Source organism: Equus asinus, unplaced genomic scaffold, assembly GCF_041296235.1.
Source record: "Equus asinus isolate D_3611 breed Donkey unplaced genomic scaffold, EquAss-T2T_v2 contig_800, whole genome shotgun sequence".
NCBI lineage: Eukaryota > Metazoa > Chordata > Mammalia > Perissodactyla > Equidae > Equus > Equus asinus.
In genome coordinates this window covers 614,607-637,825 of record NW_027225517.1, presented here as the reverse complement: position 1 = coordinate 637,825, position 23,219 = coordinate 614,607, and the positions used below count along the sequence as shown (strand labels likewise).

The 23,219-nt window shown below is 49.5% G+C and overlaps 1 protein-coding gene across 1 annotated transcript in view; it reads right to left on the bottom strand.

The window, feature by feature from the left end:
* The window catches only part of LOC106846401 (liprin-alpha-1), a 179,051-nt gene that overhangs the window by 92,643 nt on the left and 63,189 nt on the right, over positions 1-23,219 (bottom strand). The window contains 2 exon segments of the mRNA XM_070503739.1: positions 10,993-11,157; positions 11,499-11,600. Coding sequence (XP_070359840.1) covers positions 10,993-11,157; positions 11,499-11,600 — 267 coding nt within the window.

Below are 23,219 nucleotides of genomic sequence, written 5' to 3'. Positions count from 1 at the left end.
CAGCCCCTGGCAGCCACAAATCCGCTGAGTCTACGGACTCGCCTGTTCTGGACGTTTCGTATAAATGAAATCACACAATATCTGTCCTTTCGTGTCTGGTGTCTTTCAGTCAGCAGCACATATTTAAGGTTCATCCACATCGTAGCGTGTGTCAGGGCCTTGTTCACTTTTATGGCTGAATAATATTCGACCGCACGGATGGACCACGTTTTGTTTATCCCTTCATTCGCTGATGAACATGTGGGTTGCTTCCACTTCCTAGCGATCACGAATAATGCTGCTATGAACATTCCTGCACAAGTTTTTATGTGGATTTATGCTATGTTTTCTCTCGGGTGTACACAGGGGTAGACACATTTCTTTACAATGGAAATGAGTGAATTATTCCTTTTTTTTTTTTTAAAGATTTTATTTTTTCCTTTTTCTCCCCAAAGCCCCCCAGTACATAGTTGTATATTCTTCGTTGTGGGTCCTTCTAGTTGTAGCACGTGGGACGCTGCCTCAGAGTGGTTTGATGAGCAGTGCCATGTCCGTGCCCAGGATTCGAACTGACGAAACACTGGCCCACCTGCAGCAGAGCGCACAGACTTAACCACTCGGCCACGGGGCCAGCCCCGAATTGTTCCATTTTTGTTCCTCATTTCCAATTTAAATTTCTAGCTATGTTAGCCATCACTCCTTTCTTCTTTGGAAGGCATCTGCTTTTAAGCAAAAATGGGGATTTACTCATGGGCAGTGAGTATAAGTTTTGCTTCACGTATTTTTACCTTTCTGCTAAATAGTAAACCAAAATGTTTTCGGTTGTTACAAGCATGTTGTATTTAAACACAAATAATGTCTCACAATTAGTCAAGACAATGTGAAATATGAATGCACACGTATATTAGTGTGAAAGTATATTTCAGAAGCATAACATTTCAGTGCATAATAACAGCGAAATACTCACAGGCAAAAACATTCTGATTAAATTTTTCAAACTGAGCCTGAGCGGCAGGGGAGAATCAAACCAATGAAATAAAAAATCAAGGGCAGAAATCCTTAATTCAAATAGGAATGAGTGCCTTCTGGAATCTTCTAGGTAGGTTTTGTTTTTAATCATTACTTTTTTACAAAAGACGACTACCTTAAAGAGTTTCAGATAAATTAACAACACTAGATAATAATAAAATGAAAACACAATATGAAGCATATTAATGTCCAGTTTATATTCACACCATGTTTCAAACTTTCCAGTAAAGCAAGTATGTGATTTTTGGCGCTGCTCGTGCTTACTGGAGTATAAAATAGTTTTCATTTTCGAATACTTCATTTCATAGATCTATGCACGTGCCAAAAAACTACTGAATCATAAGGAAACTGTCTTTAAAGTATGAGACCAGAAACTGCCTGCCTGACCTTCACAGCCTAAAGCCACCATTAGGAGCAGCGTAAAATCCACATTTCCACGGAGATGTTTTGGCCATCACAAACTTTTACAAAACAGGGATAGCAGCAGCAACGGAAGGATGCTCAGGACAGAGCTTTTTTTCACACCAACTTTTAAAACTTTGTTTTTTACAAATGGTAATAAAGGTATCCATGGAGGCCTCCCTTCCAGCCCTGGTGGCTCTTCAACTCGGCAGGCAGCTGAAGGCAGATGCTCCCCGTTTATCCCGAGGTTTGACGCGCGGAGAATCCAGTGAGACACGCATTCCCTCTAGTGCCTCTCCAGCAGGGACACAGCCTGAGGAGGGCCGGCCCGCTCGCAGCGTCCTCCTCCTCTCACAGCCGCACTGACACAAAAGCCGTAACGTATTTATTCTTCTCCTACCGATGGACACTTACGACTGTGCTTCCGATCTTTAGCTCTGACAAACAGCATGGCAACAAATAACCTTGTACATGTATCATTCTGCACGTGTGCCAAGTGCATCTGCAGGATAATACCTTAGAATTTCTGAGTCAAAGGTCAGTTGCAATTTTAATAGCTACTGCTAAATTATTCCTCCTGGGCCAGCAGCTTATGAAACACCTGCTTCCTGTAGCTCTGCCACCCTGGTGTGTTATTACACTTTAGGGCCCACTTTCTTCTTTGGATCCATCTTCCATTCCCTGTCGCCCATCAAATAGGGGTCTCCAAAATCTTCTCATATGACAGAGACTGAACGCATGCCTGGGCATTTGGTGAGAGTTCCAGAGGCAATATGTTCTTCGTGACCCTCCGTCACTCCCCTGGCCCTCTCATGACCAAGGGAACTATTCTGACATTTCACCTGCAAAGAAGGCTCAGCTCGTATGCGAGACTGTTGTACTTGCCCAGGTCTCTACTTGACAATCTGTGATACGAACGGCACGCTGTCCTTATTTCAGTCACGGTTATTCATTTTTCTCGGATCAAATACAATTGAGATTGGTCTGTGTTTACTTATCCTAACACACTTTTATGGAGTGGCCACCTCTTCTTTCACATTTCTATATTTTTCTATGGAATGGCTTCTGATCATCTTCTCTTAAACTCATTCATCAGCACAAGGTACAAACATCTGACTTGCGTCTTCGGTGCAGTCATGCCCAAACATTTACAGAATGAAATGTTTCACCGTAAACTAACTTTTTAAATTTACTTTATTTTATAATTAGGATATTGTACTGATTTTTTAAAATTATGTACAAAAAGGAGGTACTGGATTGCTCTGAGGGACAGACCCAGAAATGGACCTGCTGGCTCAAAGAGCTATGGAATTTAATTCTCAACGTTTCTAATGTTATAAATTGCAGTGTACTAAATAAAGATTAGTTTTACTGTTCTTGTCATTTCCTCATACATTTATAATTTAAGAGAGTTTGCAATGTCTCGAAAAAAACGTAACAATCACAAACATAATCATCTCCATCAATGATTAAGATTGCTTTGTAGCGGGCCAGCTGCATGGTCATTTTTATAGTCCCATGCAAAGTGAGGACTGTCTTACTACTTTTTAGAAGATAAAACATTATTTGCAAAAATAATGTTTTATTTCACTGCAATTTCTCTATGTAGAATCTTTGCCCTTTTTTTTGGCCAGGAAGACTGCCCCCGAGCTAACATCTGTTGCCAATTTTCCTCTACTCGGCATGTGGGTTGCTGGCACAGCAGGGCTGACGAGTGGAGTAGGTCTGTGCCCAGGATCCAAACCCGAAACCCAGGCCACTGAAGTGCAGTGCACCGAACTTAACCACTACACCAGGGGGCTGGCCCCAAATCTTTGCCTTTTTTAACCTCCCATGGCAATAAAGGACAGATTAAAATATTACGCTATTACATAACAGTAGAAATAATCACAAACCTGTGATTATTCAGCCTGACACCCCAGTTATGAAGCTTATGTAAACATCACATACATAGTCTGTGTGCCTAAACACAAGGCGACTTCAAGGGGCCAGCCCCCCATTTCCCTACGAAGACGCTGCCCGAAAGCTTGGCCACGTTAACACACCCTTCCAGGAAAGTAGAGCACCAGCCGACTCTGACTCCGACTCAGCCCCACAAATTTACTACAATAAACAGGCAGACAAAAGTGTTCGTGCCAGCTGCACGCTAAGTTACCACATCGGACATGCTTACTCTGCACTTACATCACCAGGCTTTAAAACATCTCCGCGAGACCCTTAAACTATGTTTCCTAGTCTTCCTTGCTTGACAACAGCAGCTCATCTTTTAGTGAGCCCTTGGGGACTCATCTGACACCATCTACCACGAGGGAGTCCCTACGTTAGGACGCTCCACCTGCGAGTCACTGCTCCGTCACTCACACTCCGCCACGTTCCAGAACCACCGGTGGTCCCGCCTTAGCATGTGGTGGTATCCCTCCCGGCAATGATGGCTCCACCAAAACACGGAGCCAATAAAGGCATGGAAGTGATGGAGGGTGCCAGTGTTCCAGGCATCCTGACCCTGAGAGGGGAGGACAGTAACCTGATTAACGCCCCCGCTCCTCGAGTAAAATGACGTCATACTGGTCTCCCCAGCCCCTCTCAGGAACAGCTTTAGAGTTCACAGGTTAGCAATTCTCCTGAAAAGTCTTAGGGTATGAGCAAGGTTTCCCCGATTCAGTTACAATTTTAGCATTTTTCAGGCTTGTCAGTAGTTCACACTAGCACTTCAATTCTGCAAAGAAAGCCACAATCCACTCTTTTGCGTGTGATGAAGCACTCTGTGAAGTTATTTCATGACCTTTATTACATGAGGACGTCCGAGATGTGGAAGAGCGTTTGGACACCACCCCCTAGGCCTTCATAGGTACCACCGAGCACAACGGCACAGAAAGGGATCTAAGACAGGACCTGCTCTGTCACACTTTGAGACGCCACTACTGACGGGAACAGAAATGTCAAACAAGACCCCCGCGGGTACTATTCAACAGCCCCACTCTGACGGCAACTGGGTCCCCGCACACTGCACCTCACTGCCCTAGAGCCACCCGCAATTCCCAAGGCAGGCAGGAAACGAGCATGGAGAAGCTGGGCCAGCACTGCAACACATACGGGGAGACCACGCCTGGAAGCTCCAGCTGAGCGCACAGGACACCGAGGACAAGCGAGCAGCCTGCTCTCCTTTCCGTCTCTGACGAGCGTTTTGGACACACGGGACAGGAGGGCATCTCGGGCTGAGGCAGGGGTCTCGACATCAGCCGTGCCTGAAAGTGCTCCATGCGGGATTCCTCCCGCGGCTCCATCACGCCGGGTCAGCAGAAACACAAGTTTAGAAGGAGCACCTACGGCTACCTGAGGCTACACTGACAGCAGCTCCTCACCGCCTGCTAACAAGTCAAAGAAACACAGGAGCTGCGGCGTGCAAGGCCACGCAGCCTCGGCTGACAGTAGTGAGGACAGGTGAGCCCGAAGACGCTGTCGACCCCCTCTCCTGCAGTGTCCACAGCAGGAGTGACAACGGCCCCCGGAGCACACACAGCTGGCTGGCAGATCTCAGGTAAGGGTGCAGCGTCAACAAAGGCGGCCTCTCGGCACCTGCAGGGCCCCCATCACGCTGCCCCACCAGAGCGCTCTCGGAGAACTGACTCCAGCCCTCGGGGACCGCCCTGCCGTGAGCTCACACCCTCGGTGCCCTTCTGTTCCTCTGTCGACCCTTCTCCTCCCACCCGGCGTGCCTGGCACACCACACCCCTCCGCAGCCAACCACCCGACACGGAGCAGGCCCGCCCAGCCGGCCCACAACTGCGCCCTCTGCTCGTGCTCGCGCGCCCGTGGCAGCTCCTCCTTCCCACTGCCGCCCCAGCCCCGCGCCTCCCGCATGCCCAACACGACGTCGCAGCCGGACCTCAACCCTGCCGCTCTGTACAGGCTCCGCCGGCCCCTGAGAAAGACAGCACCTGTCCCTTCCGTGCGGGACCACACTCACACGAGTCTGCTCGAGGGAAAGAACGGCTCTCCTCACTGTTGCAAAATCCCCAGCCCGGGCGAACAATGTAGTGTTCAAACAACAGGTCCCCGTGGATCTGAACCAGCAACGACTACGTCTGACTGTGAATATTACCGCGTTGTAACCTTCTTAAACTGTCATGGCTCCGTGTATTCACGTCTTGCAAACCAGTCTCACACGAGCCTTATATTATAACCAGTTTTACCTACCCTCTAACTTAACAAGAAGGGCGTCTCAGAAAGAACCAAAGGTCTAAGTACAAAACTGGAACGGAAGCTACTTTATTAGGGATTTCCTCTCGAGGCTCCAGCAAGCTCAGGAGACAGCAATACCAGCTGGAGAAGGAGCCGCCCTATTAATTTCGACAATTTACTGAACAAAAAAGTTGGGAGGCACGATGCTAAGTACTCCTAAGACACAAATATTCATTGTAATAACTTTATACGTGCTTAATGCTTGACTGGTTTTCAAAATATTTTCCAGTATTTATCACATAAAAGTAGATGTCACATACGACAGGAAGGCATACATAATTAGCTCACTTCACAGACTGGAAGACAGGCCCGGGCAGGTTAGTGACCTACAAAGGTCACTTGGCTGATAAGCAGCTCGGGACTCAGAGCTCAAGACGATGTCATCTTCAGGGGGAGATCCCACGGTGAGCACCCAAACCAAGCCCCTGCAGGCTGTACGCCCTCCCAGTCACCCGAGTCGGGGTTACGGGCTCTGCAGACAGACACCTCGGATCTAATGAAGGCCCACCTTGTGCAGGGTACAGCGGTGGATGCTTTATTTTAGTTCTCACTAAATCTGCCTATAATATTGGGAAATAAATAGTATCTCTACTTTACAGACGACAAAACGGTCTCAGAAGTGAAATATCTTGGCCAAGATCAGAAAGTTCGTTAGCAGAGGATCCAAGATTTGACACGGGTGTGGAGGGGGAGGTAGAGGAGGAGGGGAGGGTGGGAAAGAAGAGGAAACCACTCAGCAGTCAGTGAAAAAGCAGACTGTTCCACGCTCACCCAGCAAGCCCACCGCCATCATCCCATGGGAAGAAAGAGGCTGGCCACACGCCCCACAGGAGATCTTTTAGTGATTTCTTTTGCCCCCTCAAGAATGACCTTGATCCTACTCTTTCATCTGCGTTTTTCTTAAAGCTGGTGGCATTTTGAAAAACTGGAGAAAAGATAAAAGGAATCACAGTAAAACCAGCCCCAAGCACCAAATCTGTCGTCTCCTAGAGATGGGAGCGACTCTGAATCCCAGTAGGAATCGGAGTTGGTCCGAGCAGACCTCATAGGGTTGACCTCGGCCTGGAGAGGCAGCTGGGGTCTGATGAAAGGGAGGAGAGGGAAAGGCAGTTCCCGAGCAGGGAATCGCGCCGGACGAGGCGTCAGGGAAGGGGAGCAGAGTGAACAGACTGGTTGGGCAGAGTGAAGGGGCATTTACAGAGGGAAAGATGTGGGAAAGGTGAATAAAGCCAGAACACGGAGCCATGAATGCCAAACTGCCAAACACCTGCTGCCATGGATAGGCCCTGCCAAAACCTTCTCATGCCAGAGGTCTGGGTTACCCTGGGAGCTAGCTGGCCTGGAAAGGAAGAAAGCACAAGCAAAGCCACCTCATGTAGACACCGAGGCCCCACGAACGGCCCAAGCTAGGGCACCAGAGCACAAAGGAAAACAGAAACGACGTGAGAGCAGAAAACACCGGACAGAGCTGCGGACTGGCCCTGCAGGATGAGCGAGGAAGGGCAGAGGAGGCGCGTGAAGTGGGGAGGGAGGCGGGGAGACTCGAGGCTGACCAAGGAGGAAGGCGGAGCAGGACCCTGGACTGAGACACAGCAGGACGTCTACGGGCCGTCTAAGGGATACGGCAAAACTCGGGGCTGGGCATGCAGGAGCATCCCAGATGTGGAGCTCCAGACAGAAACGTGGCGATCATCTTCAAAAAGGGGACGGGTGACCCCACAGAGACGAAGGAATCTCCAAGATGACGACTAGAGCAGAGGGAGCAGAGGGCTAGGATTTAACGTATTTCCTAGTCATTAGCACAAAACTTTCGTTCAAATGAAAATAATTACCCAAGAATGTGTGGATAGCAAGTGCTTCCTTTCCCTCCGTCCTTCCCGCAGAGGTTTTCCAACTGGAACGAACCTAATGCCCGCCAGCGAGCGCAGCAAACAGAACCACGGAGACCCGAGCACAGGCGGTTCAGGAGCTCCCTGGAAATTAAACTACTGGCAATGCTTAAAGTTACTGTAAATTAGCACTACGTGTGTCACTATCTCTTTACACGGCATTACTATAAAACTTCCCACCAGAGGCTCTTCAGACGAATTTACAACTGAAGCAACACCGGCAGCGTTTCACAGCACAGAGAAACCCGCATCCCGAGTCCCAGACACGGTGGGCAGCGACGCCCTGCCCTCCACCGCTTGTGGGTTTCCAGGCCAGGCGGGGGCACGGGCTCGCAGCCTGGAAGCCGCGGAAAGAGCGGCTACTGTATTAACGCTTTCAGGTCTGCTGGAAACGGCTCCCTTCCCGCAGCACCCAGCCCTTTGGACACAGTTGGGGAACATGAAGGGGAACGAACTGCACGTTAAGGGTTTGTACAAACTACGCAGAACCTATAATCAGGAATCTGCTTCCACACAATCTCTTAATTCATCGTCAAACTTCGTTAGGAACAACTATTTCTATGGTTAGCACAAGAAAACAACCTCGGAATGCACATTCTCTCCAACTTAAACCCTTTATTCTAACCACCTACTACTTTGTCCTGCATGGGCCTTTCTCCCACTCTGGTGACTGTCAGGCACCCACCATACACACATCAAAAAGACACGCTGTCCAGTTTGTGAAACTTTCTCACAGAAATGGAGTCAAGATCATCAGGAAGGAGAATAAAAGTAAGAAATGGGGGCGGGGGGGCGGGATATAACTCCAAATCCCTAATCCCCGTCTTTATTTAACACGTGTTCTCTTCCCTTCTCGGGGAAGTCAGGGCAGGGGAGGGGGAGGCGGCAGTTGGCCCCGATAATCCCAGCCAGGAGGAGCGTTCCAGCTGCCATGTAAGTAAACACTAAACTGCCTTCTCCAGCTGCAGAGGCACAGCTGCAGTGATTTCAGGCACGCTGTCACAATTTGTCACCTGTTTTGGCTGCCTGGCCTCTGAGCCCCTCCCCAGGCCTGGGAACAGCACCGGGCCAGAGGAGCTGAGAGCCCCAGGCACTTACTCTCCCGGCCTCTCCTGCATTTGGGGCAGCGCAGGACGGCCCCAGGCCTGCCAATCTCAGACTTGAGACAAGAAGCGAGCAGTGTGCAGAGGCATCCTTTAATCGCGGGCCCCGCCGGGCAAGGATGCGGCAGGGGGGCAGCACTGGACCGAGGCACGCCTGGTGAGGATGCGGCAGAGGGGCAGCACTGGACCACAACACACCCCGGGGGGGCCCTCCAGAGCACTTCTCCCACCCTCCCATCGACGCGGGGAACCAAAGGCCTTAGAATAATTTATTTCTCTGCACGGATCACCAGGCAGCTTGTCACTAAGCCCCCTGACTCAGCAAGCTTATTCTACTCATTACTTGTATTCTCACAATGTAGAACTTCACCCATCTTTCTCTACGAAAACGATGAACGCACAGTAAAAACACCACCGCCTTTCAGATAAAATACCCCAGACTGTGGACATACGGGGTGGAGAGAGAGACTGTCACTCCGTCCACCACACATTTGCATACCGTTTGCACTTTTTCTTCGTCATTCTCCTTTTTTCCCTATTGGTCACGGTTAACTGTGGGAGTCAGAGGAAAGCACTCTTCACCACAACCAAACTCCACACTCATTCGCTACCGGCCTCTGAAGGGGCTCCCAAACCTCTCCGTGCCTCAATTCCTTCACTGTCAGACGGGCTGCGGAACAGTCCCCTGCCTTCTAGTACTATTTATAGTAGAGAGCATACTCTACAGTATTGTTACGAGGCTCAGGGAGATAACTCACAGAAAGAGGCTTAGAAGCAATAAATGCTGGCTATTATCTCATTTAATCCCCCAAACATCTGTCTACCCAGCCCTTGGACAGACAGTGCCTAACACATGGCAGACAATCAATATTTGCTGAAGCAAAACTGACAGTTACCGTCCCTAACTGACGGATGAGAATTCCGAAGGCTCAGAGACGAGGTAACTGACGCAGGGAACTCGGCGAGGATGGGGCGCGAGTCCGCCGACTGCCCACCAGGCTGCTTCCTCCGAGCCTTGCCCACTGGGACCGAGGGAGACGGGGGTCTACCTACAGAGACGGACGGCAGCACAGGAGACAGGGCGGCACACACCCACACACCCACACACCTGCTGCCACTGTCCTCTGCAGTCAGTCTGTCCGCCGGAGGAGGGACAGGCACTCAGCACGTTGTGTAAAGCGCCTTCAAACAGCACGAAGAAGGAGACGCCAGCTTGCTGACGGTCTCCCTTCCGTGTGTATCTCTGCCGGAGCTACAGGAGCTGAGCCACAAAACAGCCAAGTAAAATTCTATACAGGACTTCTTTAACTCTGTGCATCAACTGCATTTCACACTCAGTCAAAAATGAAGTCTTTCATATTTTCATTTGCATGAAAATGACACAACAGACTATCCTAGAATTAATACTCAAGACTCTTCAAAATACCCTTGCCCTGCCACAGCTGTTTCTATTGCAGGGCGCGCAGGCTATCGCGACCTCACCTGTCACTCACGTTTTCCCCATGAACTATTTTTAAGGCGGGAGCAAGAGTGTGTCCTAGCTTCTTAGCAGCACCCCGGGATTTCCAGAGATGTTAATGGCTCAGAGATATTGATTAGTCTTCTTCAGCATGGCGCTACACGAAATCAATTTCCATATTACTACTGGCAAAGTTTTAAAAATACATAGGCAGGAGGGATAATTACCCATTTGCAAAGCAGAAAAACTTGGACAGCAGGGATGGAGTGTGTGGGTGCACACTTCTCCAAGCCTTCGCGGACAGTGACCCTACCACTAGCAGGATATAACACAGAACACCTGGAACGTCTCTCATTGATGTTACCGTCATGGAAACTTCCTATTAACAGCTCTAAATTTTAAGTTTGAGAAAAATCTTCTCCCTAAATAAATTGCATTACCCAATTCTTAACAGCAAATCTATAAACAGGATATAATAAATTTTAAAACATTTATGCCAGGGGCTGGCCCCGTGGCCGAGTGGTAAGTTCGCGCGCTCCGCTGCAGGCGGCCCAGTGTTTCGTCGCTCCGAATCCTGGGCGCGGACATGGCACTGCTCATCAGACCACGCTGAGGCAGCGTCCCACATGCCACAACTCGAAGGACCCACAACGAAGAATACACAACTGTGTACCGGGGGCTTTGGGGAGAAAAAGGAAAAAACAACAAACAAAAATCTAAAACATTTCTGCCAACTAATACTTTTTAACCATATAGAACTGTCTTCTTACAGAAGAACTTTGTTGACAAGAATTCCAGAAGCTACTAAGAGTAAACTGAAGCTGCACACGCACAACGCCCGCCGGGCGCACAGCGCGCAGCCCAAGGCTGGCCCCGGGGCCGCTGGTACCTTCTCATCCAGAGCTTTGTGGTGCTCGAACAACAACTTCAGCGCCTTCAGCACTTCCACCTCACTGGACACGCCGGCGGGGGACTGCGCCTGCCTCTTCACCACCGTCATCCTCAGGGACTGCTCGTGCCTGGAGACGAGGTACTCCAAGTGCTCCAACAGCAGCTGGGAGAAAAGGCCAACACAGACGCAAGTTTAAACAACACCTTCAATTGCACATTGGGATTCGGGGCAAATCAATCCTTTCCATCTCATGCTGAACCAGTGTGAATGCCTTCAATCCAGTAGAAAGTTAGAGAAATTCCTCCTCAAATGGATCAAAATACTAATTCTTAACTATGAATTTCAAGAAAAGTATGAGAACGCTGAACTGATCGATCACAGTTAAGTCGTGGGAAAATGTCGAAAATGTGTTTGAAACCAGGTAGAGTGGACGTCTTTCGAGTTTAAAGCCAGCCAGAGTGACTGATAGTGGCCCAGAGGCTCAAGTTCCGGCACCTACTGACCCTGGTGTTGTTTCTCTCTGCCTTCAGTTCGGCAATTTCTTCCTCCCTTTCAAGGAGCTGTTCCCTGCACGTACTGAGCTCTTTATTGAGTGCTGCAAACTCCTAGAAAATAAGGGGGGAAAAGAGATCTTTTAAGGACAGACTCCCAGCAAGCCACCCCAGTCCTCACACAGGCAACCCCAGCCGGAGGCTCTAAGGGACCTCCGTGGGGGGTCGAGCCACCAGCCCAAGACCGCGCAGACGCCGTAACTCAGACGCCACCCTCCCTCCACCCCTGCACCTGGGCACACGCACAGCGGAGGAAGAAGGGACTCCAAGCCCACCTCCTCAGACCCAGAGAAGCCCTCGACACGTTCCTGAGCAGGAATCCTGACACCAAGTGGACACAGACATCTTTAAAAGACTCGCACCCCGGTGACCTGGAGCCACCGGAGAGTAAAGAGGCCCCGAAGGCCGCCGCCCTGCGCCCAGCCTCCTGCTCTACGCGGATTCTCCCCTGGGGAAGAGCATCCCCAGGAAAAGGCTGATGGCACTCCAACGCTAACGGACTGGCCAAGTAATTACTCAAAGCCAACTACCTAATGTGGACTTTTCACAAATGCCCGTAAGCCTTTGGTAGGAAGGGGAAGTTTAAGAAGACTTATTTCTGGGGCCGGCCCCGTGGCCAAGCGGTTAAGTTCGCGCTCTCCGCTGTGGCGGCCCAGGGTTTCACTGGTTCGGATCCTGGGCGCGGACATGGTACCGCTCATCAGGCCACGCTGAGGCGGCGTCCCACGTGCCACCACTAGAATGACCTGCAACTAAGATATACAACTATGTACGGGGTCGGGGGAGATTTGGGGAGATAAAGCAGAAAGAAAAAAAAAAAAGAAGACATTTCGTTAGCTAAGGGGAAAAAGTTCCTTGACGACATCACTGAGAGGAGAGGTGCCAGGCGCTCCCCTTGTCAACCGTGGGTCACTTCTAACTGCAACACTGAGCACCCTCACACAAACACGATGTCATTAAGCTGGGGAGAAAGGAAAGGACTCACATTCTCCTGTCAGTTTTTCAATGGAGCAAAACTCCTCTGAAATAATTAAAATTATCTGCCAACTGCCAACGTTTCTCAACATTTTAAGACTTTTCTCTTTACTGGACAAAGGAACGGATAAAGGTTCACCTAACAAATAATCGAGCTGCCAGTCAAAATACGAAAGGAGGCTGATTGAGGTAATTCTAGAAAATCAATTGACAAACAGGTGGTGTAAAGCTCATTCCTAAATTAATCATTTGCAACTCAAAGTCAGCATTACCATCTGTGGTCAATTAGAATTTGACTTTATAAGGCTAGCCCACAAAAGCCTATTTGAGCCATGATGCAGAACTGAAATACTTACCCCTGGGGGATGAAAGGAAGCAAGCCATATTGTTACATTCCACAATGGAAAAGAGTAAAGTGAAAACATTTATTTTTTTCTCGAATGCTGTTATCTCAAGGGTAACAAATAGAGGGGGACGGGGATGGAGACAGTTTACAGAGATCTTGAAGGACACGTGAACATTTTTGTGGATATAGTCAGCTAACGCCCATTTTATCTAATTTCTTCTTCAAGAGTCTATGACTGTGGGTGATCAACTTCCAGCCTGACAGCATGAGGAGCTCTGCTGACCTGCTCCCCAGTGAAACTCGTGAGATTAATAGATAAAAACAACTATTCGTGGGGCCGGCCCGGTGGCACAGCAGTTAAGTTCACACGTTCCGCTTCAGCAGCCCGGGGTTCGCCGGTTCAGATCCCGGGTGCGGCCATGGCACCGCCTGGCATGCCATGCTGTGGTAGGTGTCCCACATATAAAGCAGAGGAAGATGGGCATGGATGTTAGCTCAGGGCCAGGCTTCCTCAGCGAAAAAGAGGAGGACTGGCAGTAGTTAGCCTAGGGCTAATCTTCCCCCAAAACCAAAAAAACAACTATTCAAAGCCTCTGGCCTGGTCCTAAGGGCAAATAACAAATGAAGAAACATCTATTCAAGAAAATCTATGAAGATTCCGTGGAAAGGGACGAGTCTGCGGCCTCTGCACCAAGACTGCTCCCTCCCCGACCCCAGCTCCAGGAGGTAGAGACTCCAATCTAGAGGCTGCAGCCAAGAACACAGGCTTCCCGTCCCCTCGCCCCCATCGGAAGGACTTCTTCCTGGGAGGGGCAGGACAGCAGCATTTCCCACCTGGGCCCCCAGCTACCTGGCGCAGAGGGAAGCATGGTGGAGATGTGCGGGCTCCCAGGTTCTGCCCAACTTCCACTCAAGGAATAGAGGCTCACGCCACACCTTGGGTGGCGCGTGCTGAGAATCCTGGCCCTGATCATCCCCGCCCTCGCTCTCTGAGGCAGTGGTTCCAAGGCTGCAGAGACCCCAGGCTGCTGCCCACCCCTGCCAGTGCTCAGCTCCTAGAGCACAGGTGTCACTCAGAGGAGCCTGCCATTGTCCGCACCAGGCTCCAGAGCCCTAGTTCAGAGATTTTCCGGTGGGGGGGGGGGCGGGGGGGAGGCAGTAAGAGAGCTCCTAATCTCGTCCAAAAGGAGCTGACTCCAGGGGTGAAGTTTAAGCCTAAGGGCGCTCTCAAGAACAGTGGGGGTCAGGTGACAGGCAGCTGGGAGGAGATGACCGGCTTTCCCCAGACACAGCCCAGACAGTACCCCGCTGGTGTGCAGGAGGGAACTGGAGCTTCGGGGAGCTGGGAGGAACCCTCTGGGGTCAGGGCAAATACCAAACTCTGACCTGGAGACAACTCCTAGAAAGGAGGCAGGATTTGACTGGGTTCCTGTGTAGGGGAATTTATGCCCCAGGGCACTGCTGGAACTAGAGCAATTGGCTGGCAATTAGTGGAGTTAACAGCTGGGTGGGTCAGGGACAGAGGGGAAGAGGGCCCCTACCACTGCCACTACCGCCCAGGGTGACTGGGGGCCTGTCCAGAGCCACACCTCCCCCCCCCCCAGGAGCACAGCCGGGGGCCACAGACACAGGCTTCACTGAAATCATCCAGCTACTCAATAAACTGGTTAAAATGGTAGGTATATACGTTTTCATTGTACAAAATTAAGGTTTAACTTTATTTTAGTTCAAATGGATAGACAACAGTTTCAACACCAATAGTTACTCAAGTCATCCTTTCCCCTGCTGAAACGAATCGCTTTACTCCATATGGTCTGTATATTTTATCACAATTTACACACACACGGTGCCCTTGGAGAAAAGGCTGCTCCTGAGAGCACAAGACTGGCTAAAGAACACGGACGACTCTGTACTTCAGTATTCCACCGCAGGCCTGCAAACAGAAAGAAACTCCGGGAACACTAAAAGAAGTCACTCAATGTGTCTTGAAGCCTGACACACACTCCCTCAAGGGAGATGCTGTGTTCAGAAGAGCTGGTAAGAGGGTGAGGCCAGAAGTGGAGGGACCAGGCAGGTATTGCAATGACGCAGGCAAGACCAGGTGAGCGAGCGCACTGTAAGAGAAGTCGGTGGGCTCCGAAGATGCCCTGGAGGAGAGCCAACAGGATGTGCTGACAGACCCAACAGATCTGAGAGGAAGAAAGGCCCAAGACCATGCCAAGGATTCCGGCAGGAGCAAGGGAGGGACGGAGTCACTACGTTCCGAGAAGGGAACGAGCATGGGAAGAGCACGTTCTGAAGAGAGGGGCGGAAGTCCAGTGTGGACTGCTCCATTTGAGACAGCATCAGACACTCACGCGGACTGGGATACCCAGTGCAGAGCTGCAATTCCCTGTCTGGAGTTCTCGGGAACGTTGGCCAAGACGGGATAGCAATTGCATTCCACGCAAATGGACAAGGCACTGAGCGCAGACAAGAAGAGATGAGGTTCCAGCCCTGTGACAACCTAACATTGGACGGCTGGGAGATGAGGGGCATCAACAAAGCAGACTGGGAGCGGGCAGAGGGCAGGAGGACATGCCGGAATCCAGCGCTCCCAGCAGGAATCAGCCCTATCTCTGATGCTGGCTGACCGATCACTGATAGGTGGATCTGCTGAAAGGCAGGTCAGCGGTGACCGTGAGAACAGCAGTTCTGGCGCAGCGGCAGGGCCGAAAGCCTGACTGGGCTGAGGTCACTAGAGAGCAGGAGGAGAAGCGAAAACTCCTTTGAGGAACTGGGCGGTAGAGGGGGAAGAGAAACAGGGCAGGGGCTGCAGCAGACATGGGTTTAGAAAGACCTTCTGGAGGACGAGACAGTGTGCGTGCTGACTGGCAGGAAGCCAGGGGAGCGGTGGGACCGACAGAGTAACTCCCCTGAGTAAGCGCGAGCAGATCGGGCCAAGCGGCCAAGTGCACGGGTGGCCTTTCCTGGGTGCACACAGTTCGCCCACAGTAAGAGGAAGGGCAGCCGAATACACGGGCACAGATCCAGGTAAATAGGTAGACATGTGGTGAGAGTTTACGCAAAACCTCTTCTGATTTCTTCCAATTTCACTGAGGAAACAGAGGACTTGGCGTTAAGTTTAAGGGTGGGTGAGGAGCGCTGGGGAGGGGAAAGGGGAAGGAAGAAAACAGCCACCTAGAAGAGAAGAGTCGCTGTTTGACAGTCACGTGACTGTGGCGGCATGCGGGTCCACTTCCGGTCACTGGTCACGACAGCGGACGGAGAACGCACTTACTGGATGCAGGCTTCTGCCGGTGAGTACAGTGAAGCGAAAGAGGCGAGGGAGGGGCAGGGCGTGCAAGGCTGTGATGATAACGGACCATGGGATTTCAGGGGGGTGAGGAAGAAGGGAGAGGGGAGAAGGGCGAGGGACCATGACCAGTGGCAGGGGACCTGCAGTCCCAGGAGGGTTGAGTATCAGCGTTTTATTTTTAAGTCTTACTAGCTGTCATGGACAAATTTCGCCACCTTTAAATGAAACGCCTAGTCGAAGCACAACAAGGTGGACACTGGACGCTTCAGGGGGTGCGTCGAAGCTCCCCTGCGCACCGGGACGAGGAGCTGGTTCCTACACGGACTCACACCGCCTGGAAAGAGAGAGCTCCGCCCCGGAGCCCACTTGCGCTCCCATCGAGCCCCTATGCTGGATGCCTGTCACCTCGCTTTCCCGTGACCTCCTCCCGCCCCCCTCCCCGGGCAAGCCTCTGTCTCTTTCATGCAGTTCCCGTAAGTTCTTCCTAACAGCCCAGACTGTCTTCGTTCACCTGTAAAGAGAATATGCTTCATTCCTATCGCTGGGTTATATCTCAAAAGAAATCTGTGACAGACTGCTTTGGCCGTGGTAGAAAACACATTTACAGAACTTGACAATTATTTTTACTCCTTAAAGGAAAACCTTTTCCCTTGGCTCAAAAGAATTCGACAACTGAAAAAGCATCGAAGCAAATTTAAACTTAGGAGTTTAGATAAACATTAGACAGGAAATTCCAAAGTTTAAGATTCCAGAAGCACGTTCATATGTGCACTGTGTATCATTATTGCAGAAAAAACTAGCACAGGCTGAACAAACCCCAAATATGTGCAGTAAATGATCTCCCCTATTACCATCACAGGAATCTAATTGTCAGCATCTACCTTTTTCCTCTTTAGAAAAAAAATGTTTCTCTAAAAAATACTGTAAGCCACATATACTACTAGTCTAAAGTGTCATTCTATTTACTATAATTAAAGTATCTCTGAAACTGAACAGATCCAATAATCACTGGGATATTTTCATTTAAAGTATAAGTCTGAGCAATACAGATTTGCATTTCCGTTTGACACTTTCTAGGATTGAGAACAGGGAAGGTAACAGCCATTAACACCAGCTCAAGAACTTGGTTTCACATAATGCTCAAAAATGCTGACATTTAGCATTTCTGGACAAAAGGTTCAGATCTGGATAATAGCTCCAGATTATGCAAACCAGACATTATTTATCAAAATCCGCCATGAGACCAATTTTAAGTTACGTCCTATGGATCAGATGCGACATTTAGCTCCGAAAGCAAAGAACATTCTTTCTTCCCAGTCATTCCAGTAGCTCCCAGCAACTGCAGGACTCTGGGCTGGAAGCAGCGGCCCTTCCCACTCCCCCAGCCCCACGTGAGTCCTGACCCCTGCCCCCCCCCGCCCTCCCCCAAATTCTTCACTCGGCCATCCCATGCTGCGCTTCAGCATCTTTCACTCTCTATCATCTCCATCAGTAGTTTCGTTTTATTTTTTAGCTACTCTTCATTATTTTCGCTAACCTGCTGAAACAGGAGCGAAGCTTCAGTGGAGGCAAACAGTACCCGTCCTCTTGGTGTGGGGACGGGGAGAGTAATAAACAAATAGAAACAGGGTCTAATTGTTAGCACACCAAACGAACCCCTGAAAAACTGACTTGCAGAACTGACAGATTATCTTGTGTCAGCAGAAGCTACCCGCTTCAGCCTTAGGTTTTAAAGCATGTCAAATTGTGAAATAAGGGAAATTGGAAGTTTATTTACGAGTCAGCAAATCATATGTTTCAAAACTCCAGCATCTTGATTAAAAGTGTGCTTAGAAAGGTTATTACAACTATCTATTCCTGTTAACAGACTATGTCTAACTGTCTGTTCATGTCGCATCTAACGATGGGAGGAGAGGGACACTCAGAAGACAGCAAACTTTACGACCTTGGAAAAGCTGACCATCAGCTCACTGGACTTGTGGAAAGCCACTTTTAAGGCAACAGCACGGGATTTTCAGTCACTGAACGTCATTTGCAAGCAACAGAGTAAAATGCATAAGCAGTTACAAAGTCCCAAAACATCTAATTTCTTTTCTCTTGTCGGTTTCTCTTTAAGAAACGGATACTGACACAATTTATGCTGCTGCTCAGCATTTAGGGATTCATAGCAGAGACTGTATAATCCGAACCGAAAAAGACAGTACAGCACAGTATTTCAGCGTCATCTCAACTTGGTTCACAGCAAACACACACCATGCGTATTTTTTACGTCTTTAAGATAACACAGAGACGGACACCCAGCAAACAGCTAATGCAGGTTACCCACCGGGACTGGGAAAGGGGGCTGAAGCGAGACTTCGTTTTTAATTTATATTCCTTTTAAAATTTTTAACTATGTACTTGCCTTGTATTTAAAAAAAAAAAAAAAAAAAAAGACCAATCCTCCCTTCTCTTTTTGTCTCCCAAAACCATGCTAGAGCACAGGACGCGACCAGAATATGGACTGTCCACGTGGACACAGAACTTGTTCAGAAACACCTGCCCCCTCAGCCACCACACCCCAATCCTGAATCCTGCTCTTGCTCTCTGCAACCTGGCCTCAGGCCCCGCTGCTGCCCTGAAAGCGCTCTGGCTCAGACACAGCAATCCCCTCGCCTGCGCTAACCCCAGGCAGGCTTCGTGCTCGCTGACCTCGCCAACCACCGTCAGGGAGCATGCGATCCCACCTTCCCCTTCTCTTCCCCTCGTCCTTTTCCCTGCTCATCTCGTAACTGCTGAACAAAAGGTTCCTGGGTGCCCTGTTCACTCTCCACACCTGTGTCCTGTGTCCAAGGCTTTAAGCCCCCACCCCGGCAACTGTCCAACTGCCCGTCAGACATCTCTACTTGGACGCTTAAACCACCTTCCCCAAACGGAGTTCATCACCCTCCTCCCTGACCCAGCCCCCAACTCCTCCCAGGCCCTCACTCAACTCAGCAGAGGACCCACCCATGCAGTTGTCCAAGCCAGACTCCCGGACGTCACATCACCCACTTCCTCTCCCCCCACATTAACCAGCTGCTGGGTACTAATTCTGCCTCCTACCTGGATCTTCTGGAGGGTCCTCGCTGCCTCCTGCTCTGCCTAGGCCACCAGGTCTCCTTGGTCTGGAGGGGTGGTTCCAGAAGTCAGCTCCCGCAGCTCTGACCCTGCCTCTCTCTCCAGCCTCCTCCCTCATCACTCTGTGTCTCCTACTCGGCACGTCAGTCCCAACTCATCTACAGTTCCTACAAAAATGTCTGTGCCTCGGCTGTGCCCTCTGCCTCAGGTCTGTGAATCGGCCGGTCTTCCCCTGGCCACCACTCGCCCTGCTCAGTTCACGGCCTAAGGGCCGTGTGCTGCAGAACAAAACACCCGTCCACCTCAGAGGTTTGCAGGTGGCACAGGGAACCGTGCTGTCCAGACCAGCTGCCTAAAAACCACCTGTGCAGCTGATGAAAATACAGACTCCTAGGCCTCAGCCTACTGAATCAACATTTCTGGGGTGGAACCTGGAATATGTATTTTTAAAGGCTTCCCAGGGGAATTCAGTAGCCATGCTGGGAAACAACTGACCTTTATGACCTTGGACTGGTCACTTAGTTCTCCATCTTGACGACTCATCTAAAAATATGGGGAGCAATATCTACGTTCTACCACGGCCACAAGTGTGACATCAAATGAGGACGCTGGAAATGAGCCACTCCGCTGAAAGGCCTCACTGTCAGCCCTCAAACACAGGCGATGGCCGCCACCTGGCCCCGCTGAGCTCCTTCCACAGCATCTCCGGGCATTTCCACCAGGAGCAGGTGGCTAACAGGGTGCTGACGGGCTGATTTTTGCAATATTGCTAAAACGGATGCCACTTAAGTACTTTCAAACGTTAGCTCAGCTCTTAACAGAAGCATTCCCACCCATGATGGGGAAAACGATCACACGTACACTCACCTTCTTCCAACAGGGACCACTGGCTGGCTTTCCAGCCCGCCCTGTCACCTCCCATTACCTTCGCCACCACACTTCAGAGGCGGTCTGCACTCCGCCCCGCGTCCCAGTGCTCATGCCCGCCCAGGTTCTCGCTGTCCGCCCCCTCTCCCTGCCACTCACTGACCTACCGCTCTCCAAGATCAGCAAACCTGAGCGCCACCCAGCCCTCCGCTCTCCCTGCGCTGGACCCTTCGCCAGCTGTCGGCCCCGGGGCCTGCTCTCGTCTTTCAAAACTCGTCTCTGCTAAGTGCTGAGCAGCCACTGCTCCCAACAGCAGCTCAAACCTGTTCTGCCAAAAACCGAACGTGACTTCCATTTGGAGGAGGAAAAAACTACCTTAGTGTTTTTTTTTTTAATGTATGTATGGACCAGGTCAAAAATACACTGTGCCAGATGGTTACACATTTACCCATAATTGCCAAAACCTGGAAGCAACCAAGAAGTCCCTCAGTGGGTGAGTGGATGAACTATGGTCCATCCAGACAATGGAGTACTCTTCAGCACTAATAAGAAGGAGCTATTAAGCCGTGAAAAGATACCGAGGAATCTTAAATGCACATTCCTTGGTGAAAGAAGCTAATCTTGGTGAAAGAATCACATACTGTATGATTCCAACTATATGACATTCTGGAAAAGGGAAAACTATGGAGATGCTGGAAAGATCAGTGATGGCCAGGGCTGGGGGAAGGGAAGGATGCACAGGGGGAGCACGGGATTTCGGGGCAGTGAAACTACTCCGGATGACCTATAATGGTGGACACAGGTCCTTACACACGTGTTCAGCCCACAGCAGGTCCAGCACCAAGAGCGAACCCTGACGTCAACCGTGGACTCTGGGTGGTGACGATGCATCAACGTAGGTTCAAGGACTGTAACCAATGTGCCACGCTGGTGGGGGGTGTGGACAGTAGGGGAGGCTGGGGGAGTGGGGGGCAGGAGGTATACAGGAAACCTCTGTTATCTTCCCCTCAATTTTGCTGTAAGCCCAAAATGGCTCTAAAAAATAAAGTTTATTGAAAAAAACCATCCTGTGCCTCTTTCCTAACTGTTGGCTTGGCAACTAGGGAGGACGCATTGTGTGGGAGTCTAATTCCAAACGAGCATCCTTTAGAGCCAAACCTGAGCATCTCTGTAGGATGCGGTCTGTCCACCGGCTGCAGGGACACGGCCAGGCGGCAATAACACAAACACAACTCACAACTTGGTCTGCCCACTCTGACATTTGATCATTTTTGACATCTTAACTTTTTTTACTCTTGAGAGAACTGCATTACCTCACAGTAATTGAAACACTGATGTGAATTTCTTTGTCCCCCAAGATTGGCATCTGAGCTAACGACTGCTGCCAACCTCCTTCTTCCCTTTTTTCTTTCTGCTTTTTCTCCCCAAATCACCCCAGTACATAGTTGTTATGTCCTAGTTGTGGGTCCTTCTAGTTGCGGCATGTGGGACGCCGCCTCAGTGTGGCCTGACAAGTGGTGCCATGTCCATGCCCAGGATCCGAACCAGTGAAGCCCCGGGCCTCCGCAGCGGAACGCGGGAACTTAACCACTCGGCCGTGGGCCGGCCCCTGATGTGACTATTTTATAACACTATTTTCAATCCACATCACTCAAATTCATAAAAAATGGGACCACACTGCTTTGCTTTTCTTTTCTTTTTGAAATTTTTTACTACGACAAAAGTCACTAACATAAAATTCACCATCTTAACCATTTTCAAGAGTACAATTCAGTGATTTTCAGCATATTCACAATGTTGTGTTACCATCACCAGTAATTCCAGAACATTTTGGTCACGCCCCAAAAGCTGATCCATTAGCAGTCACGCCCCATTACCTCCCCCCCAGCCCCTGGCAGCCACACATCCGCTGAGTCTACGGACTCGCCTGTTCTGGACGTTTCGTATAAATAAAATCACACAATATCTGTCCTTTCGTGTCTGGTGTCTTTCAGTCAGCATCACATATTTAAGGTTCATCCACATCGTAGCGTGTGTCAGGGCCTTGTTCACTTTTATGGCTGAATAATATTCGACCGCATTGTTTATCCCTTCATTCGCTGATGAACATGTGGGTCGCTTCCACTTCCTAGCGATCACGAATAATGCTGCTATGAACATTCCTGCACAAGTTTTTTAGGTGGATTTATGCTATGTTTTCTCTCGGGTGTACACAGGGGTAGACACATTTCTTCACAATGGCAATGAGTGAATTATTCCATTTTTGTTCCTCATTTCCAATTTAAATTTCTAGCTATGTTAGCCATCACTCCTTTCTTCTTTGGAAGGCATCTGCTTTTAAGCAAAAATGGGGACTTACTCATGGGCAGTAAGTATAAGTTTTGCTTCACGTATTTTTACCTTTCTGCTAAATAGTAAACCAAAATGTTTTCGGTTGTTACAAGCATGCTGTATTTAAACACAAATAATGTCTCACAATTAGTCAAGACAATGTGAAATATGAATGCACACGTATATTTCAAAACAACCTGAAATATTAGTGTGAAAGTATATTTCAGAAGCATAACATTTCAGTGCATAATAACAGCAAAATACTCACAGGCAAAAACATTCTGATTAAATTTTTCAAGCTGAGCCTGAGCGGCAGGGGAGAATCAAACCAATGAAATAAAAAATCAAGGGCAGAAATCCTTTATTCAAATAGGAATGAGTGCCTTCTGGAATCTTCTAGGTAGGTTTTTTTTTTAAACATTACTTTTTTACAAAAGACGACTACCTTAAAGAGTTTCAGATAAATTAACACTAGATAATAATAAAATGAAAACACAATATGAAGCATATTAATGTCCAGTTTATATTCACACCATGTTTCAAACTTTCCAGTAAAGCAAGTATGTGATTTTTGGCGCTGCTCGTGCTTACTGGAGTATAAAATAGTTTTCATTTTCAAATACTTCCTTTCATAGATCTATGCACGTGCCAAAAAACTACTGAATCATAAAGAAACTGTCTTTAAAGTATGAGACCAGAAACTGCCTGCCTGACCTTCACAGCCTAAAGCCATCATTAGGAGCAGCGTAAAATCCAC